The 18,095-nt window shown below is 43.9% G+C and overlaps 2 protein-coding genes across 2 annotated transcripts; both read right to left on the reverse strand.

Annotated features, from left to right (window-relative positions):
* Window positions 1-4,766: 4,766 nt before the first annotated feature.
* On the reverse strand, window positions 4,767-5,096 carry EDB91DRAFT_1062933 (uncharacterized protein; the record flags this gene model as incomplete). Its single annotated transcript, XM_041314575.1, has 1 exon — window positions 4,767-5,096. One exon carries the CDS (start codon window positions 5,094-5,096, stop codon window positions 4,767-4,769), a length of 330 nt encoding a protein of 109 aa, XP_041170391.1.
* A 12,370-nt stretch (window positions 5,097-17,466) lies between these two features.
* On the reverse strand, window positions 17,467-17,838 carry EDB91DRAFT_1255324 (uncharacterized protein; the record flags this gene model as incomplete). Its single annotated transcript, XM_041323960.1, has 1 exon — window positions 17,467-17,838. The coding sequence occupies one exon, from the start codon at window positions 17,836-17,838 to the stop codon at window positions 17,467-17,469; it is 372 nt and encodes a 123-aa protein (XP_041170392.1).
* Between the last annotated feature and the right edge of the window lie 257 nt (window positions 17,839-18,095).

An 18,095-nucleotide genomic window follows, 5' to 3' on the forward strand; every position in this document is an offset into this window, starting at 1 on the left:
TGGCGGTCACTCTCTCTATGCAAAATCCCCATTTATTTACTGACCCTGTCCTACAATCGCCTCTGAATTTCTCCTGTATCTTAAGGTTTTGGTTTAATAGAATATAAAATGCACATTTCAAACTATGGATTGCGTGGAACGCATGGGCGGTCGCTTCTGTTATACACGATCTCCATTTGTTTGCTGACCCTGTCCTGCAATCACCTCTGAATTGCTCCAGTATGTTAAAGTTTCAGTTTGATAGAATGGAAAATGCACATTTCATGAGTGGTCACTTCCGCCATACACAATCCCCGTTTATTTACTGACCCTGTCGTTCAATCACCTCTGAATTGCTCTGGTATCTTAAGGTTGCCTCCGCCATACACAAAACCCATTTATTTACTGACCCTGTTCTGCATTTAATTCACTGTGGTCGGATCTAATCCATCATATGATGTAATACTTCTTGGCATGCCATAAGGACAACACTTGTACCTTGTAATGCATTTTACTTGATGCATTTGTCCAATACACGCAATTTTATGGCATACATAACAGCTATATGGTACCTATTAATTCCTGCAGCGTTGCAATATTTCCATCAGATGAATGGGCTGTTCCAATGCAAGATGGGAGTTTTCCAGTGATGTCATATTGGTATGGTAAGGTGTCCAAGATTTACCTGAAGACTTGTCGTCAAGTTCAGGCAAGTACATTTGCAATTCCAGTGTACCTTATTGATTCAAATACCCTATGATAGGATATATGGCTCGAAATACAATGGTATTATAGGAAGGTGGTCCTGGAAGATGAGGGTGTTGAGTATGGTATAATATGATATTTCAATATGCTCATTGGTTCACTGATGGTGACTCAGGCAAAGTTGAGGGTTTTTTCCCAATCACCAAGGTGGGGCTGATCATTGTTTGTCAATCAAAATGTCAATTACTAACTAACTCCTAGGATACTCTGGATACTCACCCTGAGTGTTCACAGCCCGCATTGCAGCCTATTGGACCCTCAGTATATGATGAAGATAATCAAAATTGTCGAAGGATATCACTCCCTTCTTGTCCCAGCAGTAAAAAAAGCAAGGTGCTAATCAATGCTGCATCCCACTATGGTAGGTAGTACTCCCTTCAAAGACAACAGCTGACATTCCTGAAAGATTCTGGGAAGAAATGGGCAGAAAATAACACCCAGACATTCTATAGATAATTAAACCCAATGTCATCCGCTCAGATCATGGTGACCTCTAAGAAGGTCACATGTGAAGTGATCCACCAGGGGTGTGGTCTGCGTCCCTCTGTTTTTGGTGATAAGATCATTGTATATGACAACATTAACCAGCTTTTCTTGTATCTTGAGGGTCTGGCTACGATTGATCTTGAAAACCATGTAGGTAATTTCCCCATACAGCTGGTGTCAAGCCAATATACTCCCCAGTCTTGCCTCACCTTGTGGACATCTCACCCACCAAGCACTACATGAACTTGCGGCATGTAGACTGGAGCAAAGTCTTCTTCAAGACCTACAAGGAGAAGTGTTCCACCATGCATCTACTTATCAGCTCTACATTGAAATATACTGGTTCTGCACTCCATTCAACTCCCCCAGGGTATGCACATCTCCAAATTCACAATTCCCTTCACCCAGCAATATCTGGTCTGCGACTGCCCTCAGAGGCGCAGTTGCCACACTGATCATGCTCCTGGCCACACTTTGCAGGCGGTCCAATGGTGTACATTGCACATGTTGAGAGCTGGATGAACACAACCACCTTGCAGGTCCCTGTGATCGTTTGCATTCTCTCCATCATTGCGACATCTTCTCAGAGAATATTATTCGAACTAAGGAGTACCAGAGTATTACAGGAGTTTATATACTGTAGGTATCATGTAAGTAAATCAGTCAGCAAAGTAGAAGCTATGTATGAAGCATGTGGAAAGTCTATTAGTAAGTGTATAACAGATCAAAGCAGTGAAGTCAGAAATGAAGTACAAATGGACAGATCAGTAAGCAAAGCAGAAAGGACATAACTGGTAGCCAGAGAAATAGTTATTCTAAAAGGAGATAGTTGAGAGTGCAGAGATGAAGGCAGAGTGCTGGGTGGACAAAATGACAGAGAATCCAGACTTTAGTAGGGGAGATCTGGAATTTCGGATCTGGAGGCACAGGATATGACACTGCCCATTGGTTACTTCTTGACCTTCTGTGGACACCCTGGTTTCCACATTACCAATCTCCTGGTCATTTACTTGATCCAGGTGTTCATGGTCATTCGTGAGTCCCAATGTATCACGCATTTGATGTGCATTCCTGACAAATCATAATGCTCTTCATCAGAACTCTGAACAAGCAGCTCGTGATCTGTCAAGTTGATGCTAGGGCGATGTGCTTGGTGGTCAGTAGGATTTTGGGTGCTACAACCTCATTCCCATCTTCAATTGGATCAAGTGCTGTATTGTCTCTGTTCTGCATTGCTTTGCTGCCTCTCTTCTTACCAGGTACTTCATTAGCATTTTACCCTGGGCTTTACTGACTGATGAGCCTCAGAACTTGTTGAGTGTGGAACTGTTAGAGATCGTGCTTGGATGGAGAAGAAAAGGGGTCAGGGCTTGGCTTCAGCTCTTGTGCTGTGCCCTTAGCCGAGTACATGCCCCAAATTTGGAGCGGGTCTGACGATAGGACAGGCAGACCACTTTGGTCCACTGTGTGGGTCAGGAGGTAGGTGCTACTAGTGGTAATCTGACTAGGAGGGAGGTGGAGGAAGTTTATTGGGGCGGAGGGTAGTAAGGGATTTGATTGATGGGGTTGGAGAGGTAAGAGTAAATACTTAGAGCACAGCTCTAAGTCGGAGCAGAAGGTCGGAGGTGTAAACTTGTGTCCAGAGAGGGAGCAAAGTCCTATGGAGAATTCCCACTAGTAGAGTCAGTGGGAAGATAAGTAATATTAAGACTGGGGAGTAGCTAAGTATAGGATATGTTTTTATATACTTCTATGTAGGAGGCAGTGACTAGTTAGTCCTTGGTATGAGGCTATGTACCAAGCATAATTTGTAAGTAGACACAAGTGAAAAACATAAGTCGGAGCGGATATCCATATGTATGTATTGGATCAGTTAGTTGAGCTGTTATAGAAAGTACCGGTGATCCGGGAAGTAAGTGTTATGTGCAAATAGGGAAAGTATATACCTAAATGGGGAAGGAGTTTACAGTAGAGTGGAAACGATGCAGAAGGTAACCGAAGAGGTGGTTGAGCGGAGGGCAGACAGAGCAGAGGTGGTAGGAAAGCAGGGAAAGTATGAGGTCGGGTGAAGCAGATATTAATATTGTCGGAGCAGTTGGATCAGGTATATGACAGGAACTGGACAAGTGCTGCTACATCTTGGAAAGAACTTCTCCTGTCTTTGAGATATACTCTGAAACTATCTCAAGCAATCTGACATTCGGTAGAGCTGGCCACAGTTTTGTAACAACTCAAATATCCTTCCTCAAACTTGTACTGCATGTGTGATGCAACACTTCTCTGTGGTAAGTTCATAAACTTGTACATCCAGACTATAAAATGCTAATGTGGTCCTCTAAGTCCCAGAAGGTACTGGAGTTCCATCATTTCCGACTCAAATAAACAATGCTCTCTCGCAATCTACAGCACCATCATCGCACACATTTCTTCTCTCTAGAGCAGTGGCTGTGGGACCAGCACAATTGGTTGCTCCAGGTGATAGAGTTGTTGGTGCACATGCACTTGCGCCATCGGCCATGTCCCATAAAGAATTTTCTAGAAAATTACTTTGTTTTTCAAATGTATATATTTTCACTCACTAGCTGCCCATCTGGGATAGTGAACAATATGATGCAAGAGTTTGGTAAGCGGTTCAAATGCTGATGCTATGATTTGTTGGTGTGCACTCCATGATGGGGCTAACATGGCCTACCTGGTGATTGCAATCCTGCAATGACATCAGCCTGGGGTCAGCATGGATTCATCTACCTTAATCAGTTGATGACACACCTGGCCAATATTGTTTGCTTGTCCATTTCCGTTTCCATCCGCTCCATTTCAAAAGTTGATAGATTTCAATTGATTGAATATCAAGCACTTGAGTTTGCAACATTCAAAGCTGATGAGTCCTGATTTGGACAATCACTAATTATTACAAAGTCACAATTGTGACATGTCACACTTGTTTTGTAAACAATATCCTGATGCTGCCTCATCAAGACCCTTTGTAGATCAACATTGCCATCAGCCCAGACTGTAGACCACTGCTTTCCAACTTTGGTTTTGCAAGGGTAACATGTCCACTCATGTCGATCACTGCGTTCTGACTTCTTAAACCAATATAGCTCAAGGAGGAGATCATGAGCTACTTCGATGTCAGCAATGGCAGCACCCTTAATCAGGAGTCTCTAAGATGGTGCCCTGCTGAGCTATGCAGGAGTGGAGGGAAATGTACAATGGTGTATGATGTCTATACCTTTAGTGTGACAGTACTGGAGGTACTTCCACCATATTCACTTGACAACCCACTTTTTTTTTTTTTTTTTTTGAAATATCTTCATAGCTTATAACCCATGAAGGGCCTTGGGTGTCAGTGCACCTTGCAACTCAAGTCATCCTTAAGGTCTGTCAGGGTGAGACTCTGCCTAGACCTATGGACTCAGTTGTTGCAGATTAAGGTTTGGATGATGCACTTTAGGCACTCACTTACTGGCACAACATTATCCCATGACATCCATAGGAGCATCAACAGCCTGAAGAAGAGTAAATGCCTTCCACTATTCCTGGGTCCTGCGGGTTAACAGCTTAATCCATCGGATGGAGGGGAGAGAGTCCTCCAGTAGGTCATTCTCCTTCTCAATATCTCTTAAAAATCTGTCAGAGTCAATCTGCATCTGGATTGGTAAGTATTCTATGACGAGGGCAAAAGTATGACTGTGGAACAATACAGAGGGTCCCAGTTGCGCAGCTAGAGCAGGTCTTCCCACCAGATCTCTGAGCCATGTTGCCAGGTTTTCACTATCGAGTTCAACAGCTATGCTTCCATTGTGGAAGGTTGTTACTGCTCGTACTCCTCCAGTTGGAGTGGTGTCATTACTGATGTTCATCACAGCTTCCTTGATTCACTTGACAATGTCTGTGTGGTTGGTCTCTGGTGGAAACATATGGCCTCCTGGGAGGGGGTCCAGAAGTATTTGTCTGGCTCTGATTGCCGCTCTAGCTACCACTTGGTCTATGGTGGGAGGGAGGTGAGCTGCTACAATGGAGCTGAATGATGGTTGGGTGGGGGGTTGCTACAAGGATTCAGTAGGATGGGTCAGGCAGAGAGTTGAGTCAAGAGTTTGTTGAGACAGGTTTGAGTGACATCAAGAGAGGGGGTTAGGAGCTGCAGGGATTCGTTGCAGATCTCAACTGATGTGTAGAAGGCATTGGCCGCTTCCTCAATATGTTCCGCGACTATCTTGACTCCATCTACTGTTTCCTCTTACTCATAATTGATGGCCTGTCATATCTGTTCTACCTCCCAAACAGTGCTTTCCAAGGTGGTTGAGGCCTTCAGGTCTTTGGCTACCTGCAGCACAATTGAGGTGATCACATGATCAACAATCTTGAGAGTCAGGGTATCTGAGAGCTGTTGTGCGACCATGTCTGCAATTTCATTAGCTGCATGTTTCTTCAGAATAAATGCTGTAGCTCTGAGTGCTGCGACAACAGGTAATGAAGTTTTGGGCAGCTGCGTGATGTGGAATAGAACTGAAATTAAGTGAGTTAGTGTAAAGGGTTCACCCAAATGACAGAGAAGGTTTGAGGAGAGGTATTGCTCAGCACTAGTATGATCCATTACTGCATTGGAGCATTATTTGTTTAGTGGAACAGGTTGTAGTGCCTTGGGCTGGAGATGTAGTGTGGGAGTTGGGTCCTCTGGGACCCATGCTGGCACTTCTTCTTTTGGTTGCGAATATATTTAAATGGAATTTTGTGGTAAAGTGGTTTTTGGATGGTTTGAGGCATTTGTAATGCTGTAGGGCAGTGTGGATGCTGTTGGGCGTGTTGTTGACTAGAGGTTTTTTTGAGGTCCTAGTTGGGGTACCACTTGGTGTGAGACCAAGTAGTGATCATCACTCATATTTATAATGGGAAAGCCCACCTAATAAATGCACTGGGATATCCCAGAGACATGCTAGAGTGATCTCAGTTGGGATTGGGAAAGATCAAAAATAGGTACTTGGGATAGCCCAGATACTTGCTTCAGTGTGGACTGGGATATCCTAGTATATAGGGTAAAATAATGGGAGTACCATCCTAGAACACACCCACTAGGTCCTTTTGAGTGGTCGACTAAAGTGATATAAGAAAGGTTGAGTATCCACAGAAAATGAGTCTCCCAGCGTTGGAGCAATGAGATTAGCTGATCAGCAACAAAAGGGATTGTAAGATACAAGTGCCAGCATAAGACCCTAATTATGCTACTAGTGGTGGGCTAACAAGTAGGCAGGCAGATGAGGTGGGGAAGTAAGTTGGAGGTGGAGAGGATCAAGAGGGACTTTGTGGGATGGAGGGGACAAGAGGTGAAGACTCGGAGTATAGCTCTAAGTTGGAGTGGAGGAGTGGATGTGACAATAAAGCAAGACTTGTGTCCATCTGAAAGGGATGGCTATGTACTGAAAGGAGAAACTATAAGGGAAGTAAACTGACTGAGGTGGTCAAGTGGGGGCACTAGTTGATCTGGTATGACTGGGTTGGGGTGGAGACAAGTGGAAGTGAGGGGAAAGTGGGACAATGTAGGGTTGGGTGGAGTGGATGTGAGTGATGTTGGAAGCAGTCAGATCTGGTATATGACAATAATGTGTGAACTCTAGGATGCTGCCAGGGGGGATCTCAGACTTAAGTACAACACATACTTACAGTGTGATAGAGGAACATGATGTTGGTGATATTCAATAGGAAATCATGAAGTCCAAGATTCTGGACTGTGGCCCACAAGGCTCAAGAATCATATGGACCCATGGATATGCAGCCAAAAATACATTAGAGGATGGATGGAATACTGATGACAATCTCAGAGGACTGTTAGCAGCCATAGATAATTGTAAAATCATAGGATCCAAGCAGGGATTGTGTTGAAACAAATAAAGAACGATAAGGCAGGCCAAGAAACTGAGTTGTGCAGCATTGTAGGTACATGCATTGGACTGAAATTTTCACACTTAGCACAGTTTTTGATTGTTTCTAGGATTGATGCATCTAGCTTCGGGCTGCATATCCTATCCAAGAGGGCCATCTTGATTAAGTCTCTTCCCCAGTGTCCTCCTTTCATATGAGCTTGATCTGCTAATATTTTTACTTCTTTTCTTGAAATACATTCTTGTACTTAGTCTAGCATCCTCAGTCTTAATATTACTTGTCTTCTCTAGTTTCTACTGTGGGAATTCTCTGTAGGACTTTACTCAACTCTAGACACAAGTTTCAGCTTGTTGTCGCCTCCACTCCCCCACTCCAACTTAGAGCTGTGCTCTAAGTTCTCACCTCTGTTTCCCTCTATCCAATAAACCCTACCTTCAATCCCCTTGATCCCTTCCACCTCTGACTTACTTCCTCCGCCCCATCAGCCAGCTGCTAGAAGCCTTTACTTCCCCAACCACCAAGCAGACCACAGTGGTCCCCTGGTCCTATTGTCGGACAACATCAGTCCCACTCCAAATTCGGGGCACATACTCAGCTAAGGGTACAGCACAAGAGCTGAAGCCAAGCCCCAACCCTCTGCTTCTCCACCCAAGCACAGTACCTAATAGTCTTCATTCAACTCTCTTAACATTCATTTACACATCACACAACACACACTCCTTCATTTACCATTTGCTCTTTATCCCTCTCCCTTGTCATTTGAATCATTCTCAACTCTCTTTTTTTTCTCTTCTTTGCCCAACTTCACTCAGCTGAGTTGATATTGATGTTAGTCAATCTGAAGATCACTATCAGTGATTTAGGATCATTCTCCATTGCTATTGCTCTCTAACACATTATTACTTCTTCATCTTTGAACTTATAGTGTACACTTGAGAGAGTGGAGTCTCCCTCACACTTAACAGGGATACTTAAGCAAATTGACTTGCTGAGACCCTTTTGGATTGGCCCTGATTGTACAGGCATTTATATTCCAACATCATGCTGGACCAAGATCTTCTGTGTGACCATAGTCATGAGGTTAGGCAGCTCCACATTAATAGCATTTTGGCCTGCTGTATTAGGTGTCTTGTTATGATGCTTATCCTCATTAATGCAAGTAGACTGATTCTGTTGGTCAGCATCTGCCTGATCAGTAGGTGTATCACCTATCTTTCTGTTGTCAGCATCTGCAGGAGTGTAGATGTCCCCAGTGCTTGAAGGCCTGTAGACTGGCTGGATATTTAGGTAGGTCAGTATTGATAGTATCTTTTCTGATATCTTTAGGGTTTGTTAAGATCATGCTCAGGGGTAAGGAAGAGTCTGAGGGGCTTGGCTTCAGCTCATGCGCTGCACCCCTTACCTGAGTATGTGCCCCTAATTTCAGATTGTAGTCCGATTTGAGTTCTACGAGCTCCGACAGGACATCAGATGGAGGCCCTCCGAAGGATGGTCAACAAACTACTAGGTGGGCGTGGGAACATCGGGTGAAAGGTAGTCCGCCCGACAGGAGAGAGTCTGACTACTGCAGTTGGAGCTAACAGTAGAAGTAGAGTGGAGGAGACTGCTCGGACGAAGTCTGAAGCAGAATGGAAACAAGGAGGACAGATGTACAAGAGTATTGGTCATAAGTCTGATGTGCTAGAAGGGTGGCCTAGGTGCGGGAAGTTGGACAAGTGGAGAAGGCGGCCGACTGTCATATACTGGATCTGAGCACCTCCAATACCACCTGTGAGCATCCCTACTGCTGGTCTGACCCCCTGTTTCCCCATCTGCTCCATTTCTCTCTGACAATGCATGAAGTGCATCTCAGCAGAACTAGCCCTGCTACCTCTGCCCAACTCTGCTCTGCTCCTCCGACACTACCCCTATTTCCTCCAACATTATACCCCTTCCATCCGACCCTATTTGGAGCTCTACTCCTCCGCCCTATCAGTCCACCTGATCCTACTCCTACTCCCTCCACCATCTCCGCTTTTCTAACCCACTTGGTTCCTTCAATTCCACTCATGTTGCCCCACCCGACTATTAGTCCACCCAATCACCTCACTGGTCCGCTCCTAGACTAGGAACCACTCAACTGGTCCTATCTCTGTTTAGTATCATAGTGACTCCTTTTGGATCACCGGTAATCCCTATACCCAAGTGATTATTGATCCATCGTGTACATACTGACAAAACCAGATGATATTCCACATCCATCCGACCCATCCTAAACCCATCCGCAGGTATCTGTCTCCTATCCGATGCTTGCCCATGCACGCATGGATGATCCGTCACTCGCATGCGTGGTCGGATGCAAGTGCATGCGCTCGGATACGTAATAAGGTGCATCGGATTGTTTCGGAATGTTTCGGGTGTACATGTAATAGTGAGTGCGTTCGATACAAGTCATGGACTCATAGGCAATACGCATGGTTGGTTAGCAAGCGGGTTTTTGCCCATATATTAGAGGTGCTTTGGTATATACTTTCCCTCAGTCGTTTCTATCGCCTCCTTTGGCAGTGGCTGAGTGCGGATTCCATCCGCTTTACTTAGGTGTATCCATGGACCCGATCCGCATCACTTAGGGTACTAACGGATCGCATCCGCTTCACTCAAAGTTTTGTCACATACTATTCTCCGAGCGTCTTTCTTGTATGTCTTAGTCATCTTTCTTGTAATCCTGTACACTCAGCACATAGCCTTCTGCTATGCTATGCTACTTACTTAGAGTATATGAACATATGTACATCTGTCTGTAGATCTTTAGTCTGAATATTACCTTTCCTATGCCCTGCTCTTCTGTCCTTTGACTTAGGCTTAACCCAAGTCAACTCCTGTTTGCTGGCCTAGGGGATGAAATCCCTAGGTCAGCTGCCTTCTCTGCTCGTCTGACTTTCTGTGTTGCTGCCATCCTTCCCACACGTTGGACTTGTGGCTGATACTCTTGTACCTCTGTCATCTGCATTTCCATTCTACTTTGGACTTTGTCCGAGCAGTCTCCCCTGCTCCATTCCTACTGTTAGCTCCGACTGTAGTAGCCCTCCGACTCTCCCCTGTAGTGCAGACCAATCTCTGCCCGACGTTCCCATGCTTATCTAGTAGTCCGTCAGTCCTTCTTTGGAGGACCTCCGCTCCAACGTCCTGTCGGAGCTCATAGAAGCTCATGTTGGACTACAACCCAAAATTAGGGGCATGTACTTGGGTAAGGGGCGCAGCGTATGAGCTGAAGCCAAGCCCCTCAGACTGTCTTACCCCTGAGCACTGTCTTAACACCAACCTAGGGAGTCAATCCCCTAGGCTGTCAAACAAGAGTTGACTAGGATCAAGCTCAAGTCAAAGGGCACAAGAGCAGGGCTTAGAAAGGGTAATATTCAGACTAAAGATCTACAGACAAATGTACATATGTTTATATACTCCAAGTAAGTAGCAGAGCATAGCATAGCAGAAGGCTATGTGCTGAGTGTAAAGAATTACTAGAAAGATGACTGAGGCATATGAGAAAGAGGCTAGGAGAACAGTATGTATGCGACAGATTAATAATCACTTGGGTATAGGGATTACTGGTGATCCAAAAGGAGGAACTATGATACCAAAAGGAGATAGGACCAGTTGAGTGGTTCCTAGTCTAGAAGTGGATGGATGAGGTGGTTAGGCAGACTAATTGTTGGGTGGACTGATACAAGAGAAACTGGAGGAGCCAAGTGGGTCGGAAAAGCAGAGATGGTGGAGGGAGTAGGAGTGGGATCGGTCGGACCAACAGAGTGGAGGAGTGGAGCTCCAGATAGGATAGGATGGTAGGGATATAGTGTTGGAGAAATAGGGGTAGTGTCAGAGGAGCGGAATAGAGTCAGGTGGAGGTAGCAGGGCTAGTCCTGCTGAAATGCACTTCATACAGTCATTGACTGTCATTTGAGTTTGAAATTTTCGGATGTCTACCACAACACAACCAGATGCAATCTCGAAAATCGCTTTTGGGGATGTCATGATAGATAACTAATCTACTTCGTACAAAATTTTGAAGAACATCAAACGAGATGTTATTCCGCAATGAAAAGTGTGTAATTCTTGGTGTTATCATACGTTGACCATCATTTGAGTTCACCCAAAAAGGCAGATTTGTTCCCCAGTCGCGCAGATAAGATACACCACCTTGTATTAACATTAATATTCTTCCTCGCTATCATCATCTAACTCATCCTCTTCCTCGTCAATATGGGTGAGTGTTGAGGCTGCATAAGTTGCTGCATTTCAGCTAGAAGTCAGTGACGCTTTGCCTCTGCGCCCGGTATATTGACTAATGTTTGTGTTTTTCATTTGTCTCGAGCCTTTGTCAGGCTCACAAAGTGGTTGCCTAGCCCTGAAGATGTGAACTGAGCTTTGCTGAGTGGGAAGTGTCGAGGAAGACATCGTGGAGGTAAGAATAGAAGGACATACCACCATGAAGAAGGTATCAACAAGGCCCCAATGTTAAGTCTTAGACCCTTTATAGGCACCGAGAAGTACTGCCTGAGGTGTCATATATCAAGTTCGTGTTTATCGGATCTCACTTATTTTGCTTTGGTGACACTGATAAGATGCTATTGAGACACCCTCCACCGGCAACATTCTGGCAACATACACACTCATCAGCTCCCTCGCGGAATAGAACAGTGATGTACTTGGAGGTTGTGCGCATGTATTTCTTCAATTTAAAAATCTGATTCTAGTTGTTTTGCTTTCAGGGACATAAAATAGTGAAAATTTGGTAACAAAACATAACATCGCACAATTGTTCAAGGTCTTTTATGCCTATGATTACTGCCAATATATAGTTACACATGTAACTCATACAATAGAGCAAAAAAGTTACACGGGATAGTATCAGATTTGAGTGTCCTACAAGGCAAACGCAAATGACGGTGAAAACGCAAATGACGGTCAATGACTGTACATTGTTGGAGAAGGAGGGATGGAGCAGATGGGGAAACAGGGGGTCAGACCAGCAGTAGGAATGTTCATAGGTGGTATTAGAGGTGCTCACATCCGCTATATGATAGGGTTCTAATGTTGCATCAAATGTAGTTTTGGCTCAGCATGTTAAAGTGTTTCATGGAGTCACCCTTCTGCAGGCAATTGTACCTGGCTGATCTCGCTGATAATGCAAATAATTATAATATGCTTCTGAGCTGCAACCACAGGCCACCTTTTAAACACTCCCACCTATAATGTCAAATGCAAAACACAAGAACAAGTCCAAGACCCAGCCAAAGATGTGTTGGTGTTCCTTAATGTCCTGCACTGCTTGAATGTCATCTTTAGCTTTATTGCTTGGCTGCATCTTCTTTAGTGGTCCAGCCAGAGCTCCTCCTTACCTCGGCAGCTTCTAGATCTATCAAATTTTGACCTGAAGTGGTGATTGACAATATAAATTTTAACCAATCTGCCTATCAGGCCTAATAATATATGTCTGCAGCACCTGTCTTCAGGGCTCTTACTATGATTTAGGAATTAGAATCTCGGTTGAAGAATGATGATTGTAACATCAAGAGTGCCCAAGACATGGCAGATTCACTGGCTGGCTGACTTACCTATTACAGTTCTGCCTACTGGGTGGATGAAAATGGTGTTCCACTTGTGTTCTATTTATCATCTCACTTACACAATGATGATGATGATAACTGCCAAGGTAAGGGTGGGATGGATAAAGATGAAGGAGAGGATGAGGCAGATAAGAATGATATGGCTGAAAACAAGACCATTGAAGAACCTGATATGGTAGGAGATACTTGTTTTCACTTGTTGGGCTGCTCATTTGAGTGATGTCTGCAGAATGCATTGAATTGCAGCCATCCACTCAACAAGCAACATTTACATGGTGAGACCCTTGAGGATTTTTATTCCATGAACCCCTATAAAGAGTTATATATGGTTTACTGGTAAGTTTGAAGTTGACCTTCTTACTCTCCCACGAACTAACATTAATTTCAGCCTCAAACATGCCAACAGATGCTCAAGGTAATGCAGATGCTATTATCATTTTGTCAACTGGCTTTCAGTTGCTGTGACATATGCCTCCATCTGAAGGACAAAGGGCCAGAGGACTTCCAGGCTTCAGACTCTTGACTCTTCTATTACAATGTCCTATAACTATTTCTGAGTGGCTAGTGGCCAGTGATACCCATTTCAATGAACACTGGCCTACAGTAGAGGTCATGTCTGAAGTTGAATTTATCAAACATCAAGAAGCTACTCACCTCATCCACCTCTGGCAAGCTTAAGGATGCCCAGCCTAGAAGGCAATTTGTTCTCTGCACATCCATATAATCTCATAGCTGACTCTCCAACCTCAGTTTAGTATGACCCCCTTGGTAGATATGACTAGAAAATCCAGAACTCAGTCTCAAGCTGTTGACTGGTACTTTTATGCATTGGCCAGCATATTCTCTTATGCTTTCCCAATTTCTATCAAAAGTACCACAAGGCTTTTGACACTGATGTATGGTTGATGTCTGATCCGGGCCCATGGTTGGGACATGCTATTGTTATAAACTTTAAGTCTACATGCATACTGATGGCTTGAATGTAGGGCCTTGTGCTAGCTTCCTAATGTGATTTTTGTCTGGTGGGGAGACACTTCCTATGATAGAGGCAAAATTGGCATTAGTGCTTGTCTCATTTTCCTAGAACACTTTGTTGATTACATTAATAGTTATTAACCTAGAGATATCTTAATCTTCATGTTGGGCACCTTGTACCATCATGTCAGTGAATGGTTTCCAGCTCTGGTTTCTCAAGCACTTACTGATAAATGTATTTCTACTGGGTGGGTCAATACTGTCTTGTTCTTTTCTGAAATAAGTCTACAAGCACTAGAGGGAAAACCCTGGCTTTACGGAAGGAGGACCATTGGTGGGAATATTTGCAATTGTTAGGTACCGTGCCAACTCAGGAAGCAGAGGGGTCAGGGCTTGGCTTCAGCTCTTGTGCTGCGCCCTTAGCCAAGTACGTGCCCCGAATTTGGAGCGGGTCCAACGTTGTCTGACAGTAGGACGAGTGGACCGCTTTGGTCCACTTTGAGGGTTGGGGAGTAAGAGCTACTAGTGGCGGGCCGACTAGAAGCAGAGTGGAGAAGGCGGGGACTGATGTGGAGGATAGATAGGAGCAGGGGGAATGTTGGGTAGGGGCAGGAAAGGTGGAGGATAATGTGGAGGGACAAGGGAGAATAGTTGATAGGGGCGGAGTATAAGGGAAAGACTTAGAGCACGGCTCTAAGTCAGAGTGGAGGGTTGGAGGGTCGGAGGTGACAACAAGTTGAGACTTGTGTCCAGAGGAGGCAAGGTCCTACTGAGAATTCTCACAAGATGTAACTGCGAGAAGACAAGTAATATTAAGACTGAGGAAAATATCTAAGCACAGGATATGTTATATACTTCTATGTATGAGGCAGTGATCAGGATAACTATGTAATAAAGCTATGTATCAAGGATATAGTTTGTAAGTATTTTACATAGGCAAAGACATAAGTTGGAGCGGATATCAATATGTACGCGTCGGATCAGTGATTGAGTGGTAATAGGAATTACTGGTCGTCCGGAAGTAAGGTCTATGTACTAAAGGGGGAAGTATATATCTAAAAGGGGAAAGAGGTCCAGTTGAATGGAGAGGTTTATGGAAGGGGACTGGTTGAGCGGTTGAGCGGAAGCATAGGGGAGGAATGCGGACTTGTGGTTGGATGGGGCGGAGGATGGATGGAGCGGAGGGGGTCAGAAAGTGGAGTGGATATCAATATTGGAGAGGTCAGATCAGGTATATGACAGCAATACATTAGACTTCAACTATGTAAAAGCTGAAGAAGCTCAAAAGACTCACCATAAGAAGAGGAGAAGAACATTGTAATTCATTCTTCCAATCTATTTTGTACAATTGTAGTCTGTCATCCATATGAAACTTTCTAAGTACTGTATACTACCATCCTGTCTGTCCATGACATGCTACATAGTACATACTACTTAGAACACCTGAAATTCTCCCCAGAGTCTGCTGCACAACATCAATATTCTGCAGGTCCAATCAATGACAGACATGCAGCACTCCCCTAGAATCATGCCAGTCATAGTACTGATCAAACCCACATGCAGCACTCCCTCACAAACATGATTGCCATCCATTTGGCCTTCAATGATTAATTCTAGTTCTATCTGCTAATAGTATAATTTTTGTTCAGCTATTCATAGTACAGCACTAGTGATACATAGCAATATTTACTCTTACTTCTATCGTGCTAGATAAGAAAGGGTATTGGCAGATAGAACTAGAATTAATCATCTGAAGCCAGATGGATGACAATAGTAAAGCTTATGATCTCCTCTTCTGTAATGCTAGAAAAGAAAGAAATGTTTTTGCCTAATTCTAGCCTTGATATCATTTACCCCTAAGTCACAACATGGTGTCTGAGATATAATAAGCTGTTTCTAGATATTATACAGTCTTTTTGTCACTTGAGCAGCACTTGCAGGCTTGTCAGTACTGTTTAAGCAAATAGCTGTTAGGAACTGTGCTCGGGTGGAGAAGCGGAGGGGTTGGGGCTTGGCTTCAGCTCTTGCACTGCGCCCTTAGCTGAGTACATGCCCTGAATTTGGAGCGGGACCGACAATGTCCAATGATAGGATGGGCAGACCACTTTGGTCTGCTTTGCGGGTCGGGAGGTAATAGCTACTAGTGGTGGTCTGACTAGAAGCGGAGTGGGTGAAGTGGGGAAAATGTGTTGGGGTGAAGGGGAGTAAGAGGATTGGATGGTTAGGTCGGAGAAGTGAGAATGAATACTTTAGAGCACTGCTCTAAGATGGAGCAGAGGATCAGAGGTGACAAGAAGGTAAACTTGTGTCCGGAGAGAGCAGAGTCCTACAGAATATTCCCACTAGTAGAGACTGTGGGAAGACAAGTAATATTAAGACTAAGGAGTAGCTAAATACATGGTATGTTTTTATATACTTCTAAGTAGGAGGCAGTGACCAGTTGTCCTTGGTATGAGGCTATGTGCCGAGTATACAATTTGTAAGTATTAACACAGGTGAAAACATAAGTTGGAGCAGATATTGATATGTACGCATCAAATCAGTAGTTAAGCGGTTAAAGGAAGGACCAGTGATCTGGGAAGTAAGTTTTATGTGTCAATGGGGCAAGTGTATACCTAAATGGGGAAAGAGGTTACAGTGGAATGGAGATGATATGGAAGGTAACTGATGTGGCAGTTGAGCGGGAGTGTAGGAGTGGATGTGGGAGCTGACTGGGTCAAGCGGAGGGCAGACAGAGCAGAGGTGATAGGAAAGTGGGAGGGGTATAAGGTCAAGCAGAGTGGATATCAATATCGTTGGAGTGGTTGGATCAGGTATATGACCATAGCATACTTAATAGTAGAGGTAAAAAGCATAGAATGATGATTACCAATGAACTTCTGAAGGCTTGTATAGTGTCCATAGTAAGTTTTATTTATAATACTTTAGTGGTCAAAAATAGAATGTGAGATATTCTATAAAAATTTGGTTAAATTAATTTTGTATACTCAGTGATAAAAGATGCCAAAAAAGGTTGATGTTTGGCTTTATTTTTATTATTTTGATACTTTCACATCCCATATGATATTCTAAGACATGTGTCATTAGTCACATGATGTGTATGTGATCTAATTCTATGATAAATTAGAATAGCCATATCTCCATTCCATAACATCACTTTCCCACACTGCATACCTCAAATTTGAGCCTGGATACAAGGGATTTAGACATGTCCCTGTAGCCCTATTATATTACCATACCCTGGCAAGTCATATGAAGGCCAGAAAAATCAATCTTGAGGGGAGGCAGCATGGTAGGGGTGGTAAACTCAACTTTGGAACTGTTTCTACTCTGCACTTGTCCATAGTAGTCCTACTCTAGTTACTCCTGACCCTCCAGAGTTCCATCAAACTCCCCCTGTGTCTGACCTCCAGACTTACCCAGACTTCCATCAGACTTCTTTTCTACCTCTTGGAAATTAAGGGCATGTACTTGGGTAAGGGGTGCAACACATGAGCTGAAGACAAGCCCTTTGAGTTCTCCTCCCCTTAAGCATGACCTTAACAGATCATCCTTAGGAATGTGATATATAGATTGAGCAGTGATGATGTAGAAGGTATGCACCCAATATAGGTGTGAGGGATGGTAGACATGGGAAGCCTTTTGGACAGCCATTCCATTCTCCCACCAGATGTATTGGCATCTTCTTCTGACTATGGTATTATAATCTTGACAGATGTGTGATTGTGCTTGAATATGCTGGGTTTTGTTTAAAATGGAGGAACAACATAGATACCTACAGACCCCCTGCATCAGAACATCTTTGTAGTCCTATGTCCACTGAGATCTCTATCTCATCTTTCAAGAGTGCAACCACATCTTGTTCAAGGTCAACATACAAGACAGGGTCACCACCATAATAATGACTGGTGCAGCCATACACAAAGGCATTGTGTCTAAATCTACATTCATCATGTAGTGGGGGATCATACTGGACAGAGCTGATGAATTCAGAAGCAAAAAGGATCTTGACATCTGTAACCTTTGTGTGCTGTTCTCCCTGAGTGGAGCCTAGCCATTTCAGGCTGTATGCACCTGTTGCACAATCTGAAACCTGATTTAAAGGATCATGGGAGTTGGTTGTGTCAATAGGCATGATATGGTCCATAGTGGCTATGGGGTAACATTAATAGAATATATGGAATGAACTTCAGGTAATGCAGTAGCTATAATCAACACAGTCCACTCAAGCAATGGAGATCTGTATTCCTCCAACCTGGAATGTCATTGTCAGATTGACATCCCTAGGAGTCAGCATCATCTTGATTGTAGGTCCACCCTTATAATTATTAAATGTACAATCATCCTAGAGCCATCTCCTACCTACATATGTAGCTAAGGGGAGTGGTGCAATGGGACATGGAA

This window comes from Suillus paluster, assembly GCF_016628075.1.
Source record: "Suillus paluster strain FC165 chromosome Unknown EDB91scaffold_135, whole genome shotgun sequence".
Classification (NCBI taxonomy): domain Eukaryota; kingdom Fungi; phylum Basidiomycota; class Agaricomycetes; order Boletales; family Suillaceae; genus Suillus; species Suillus paluster.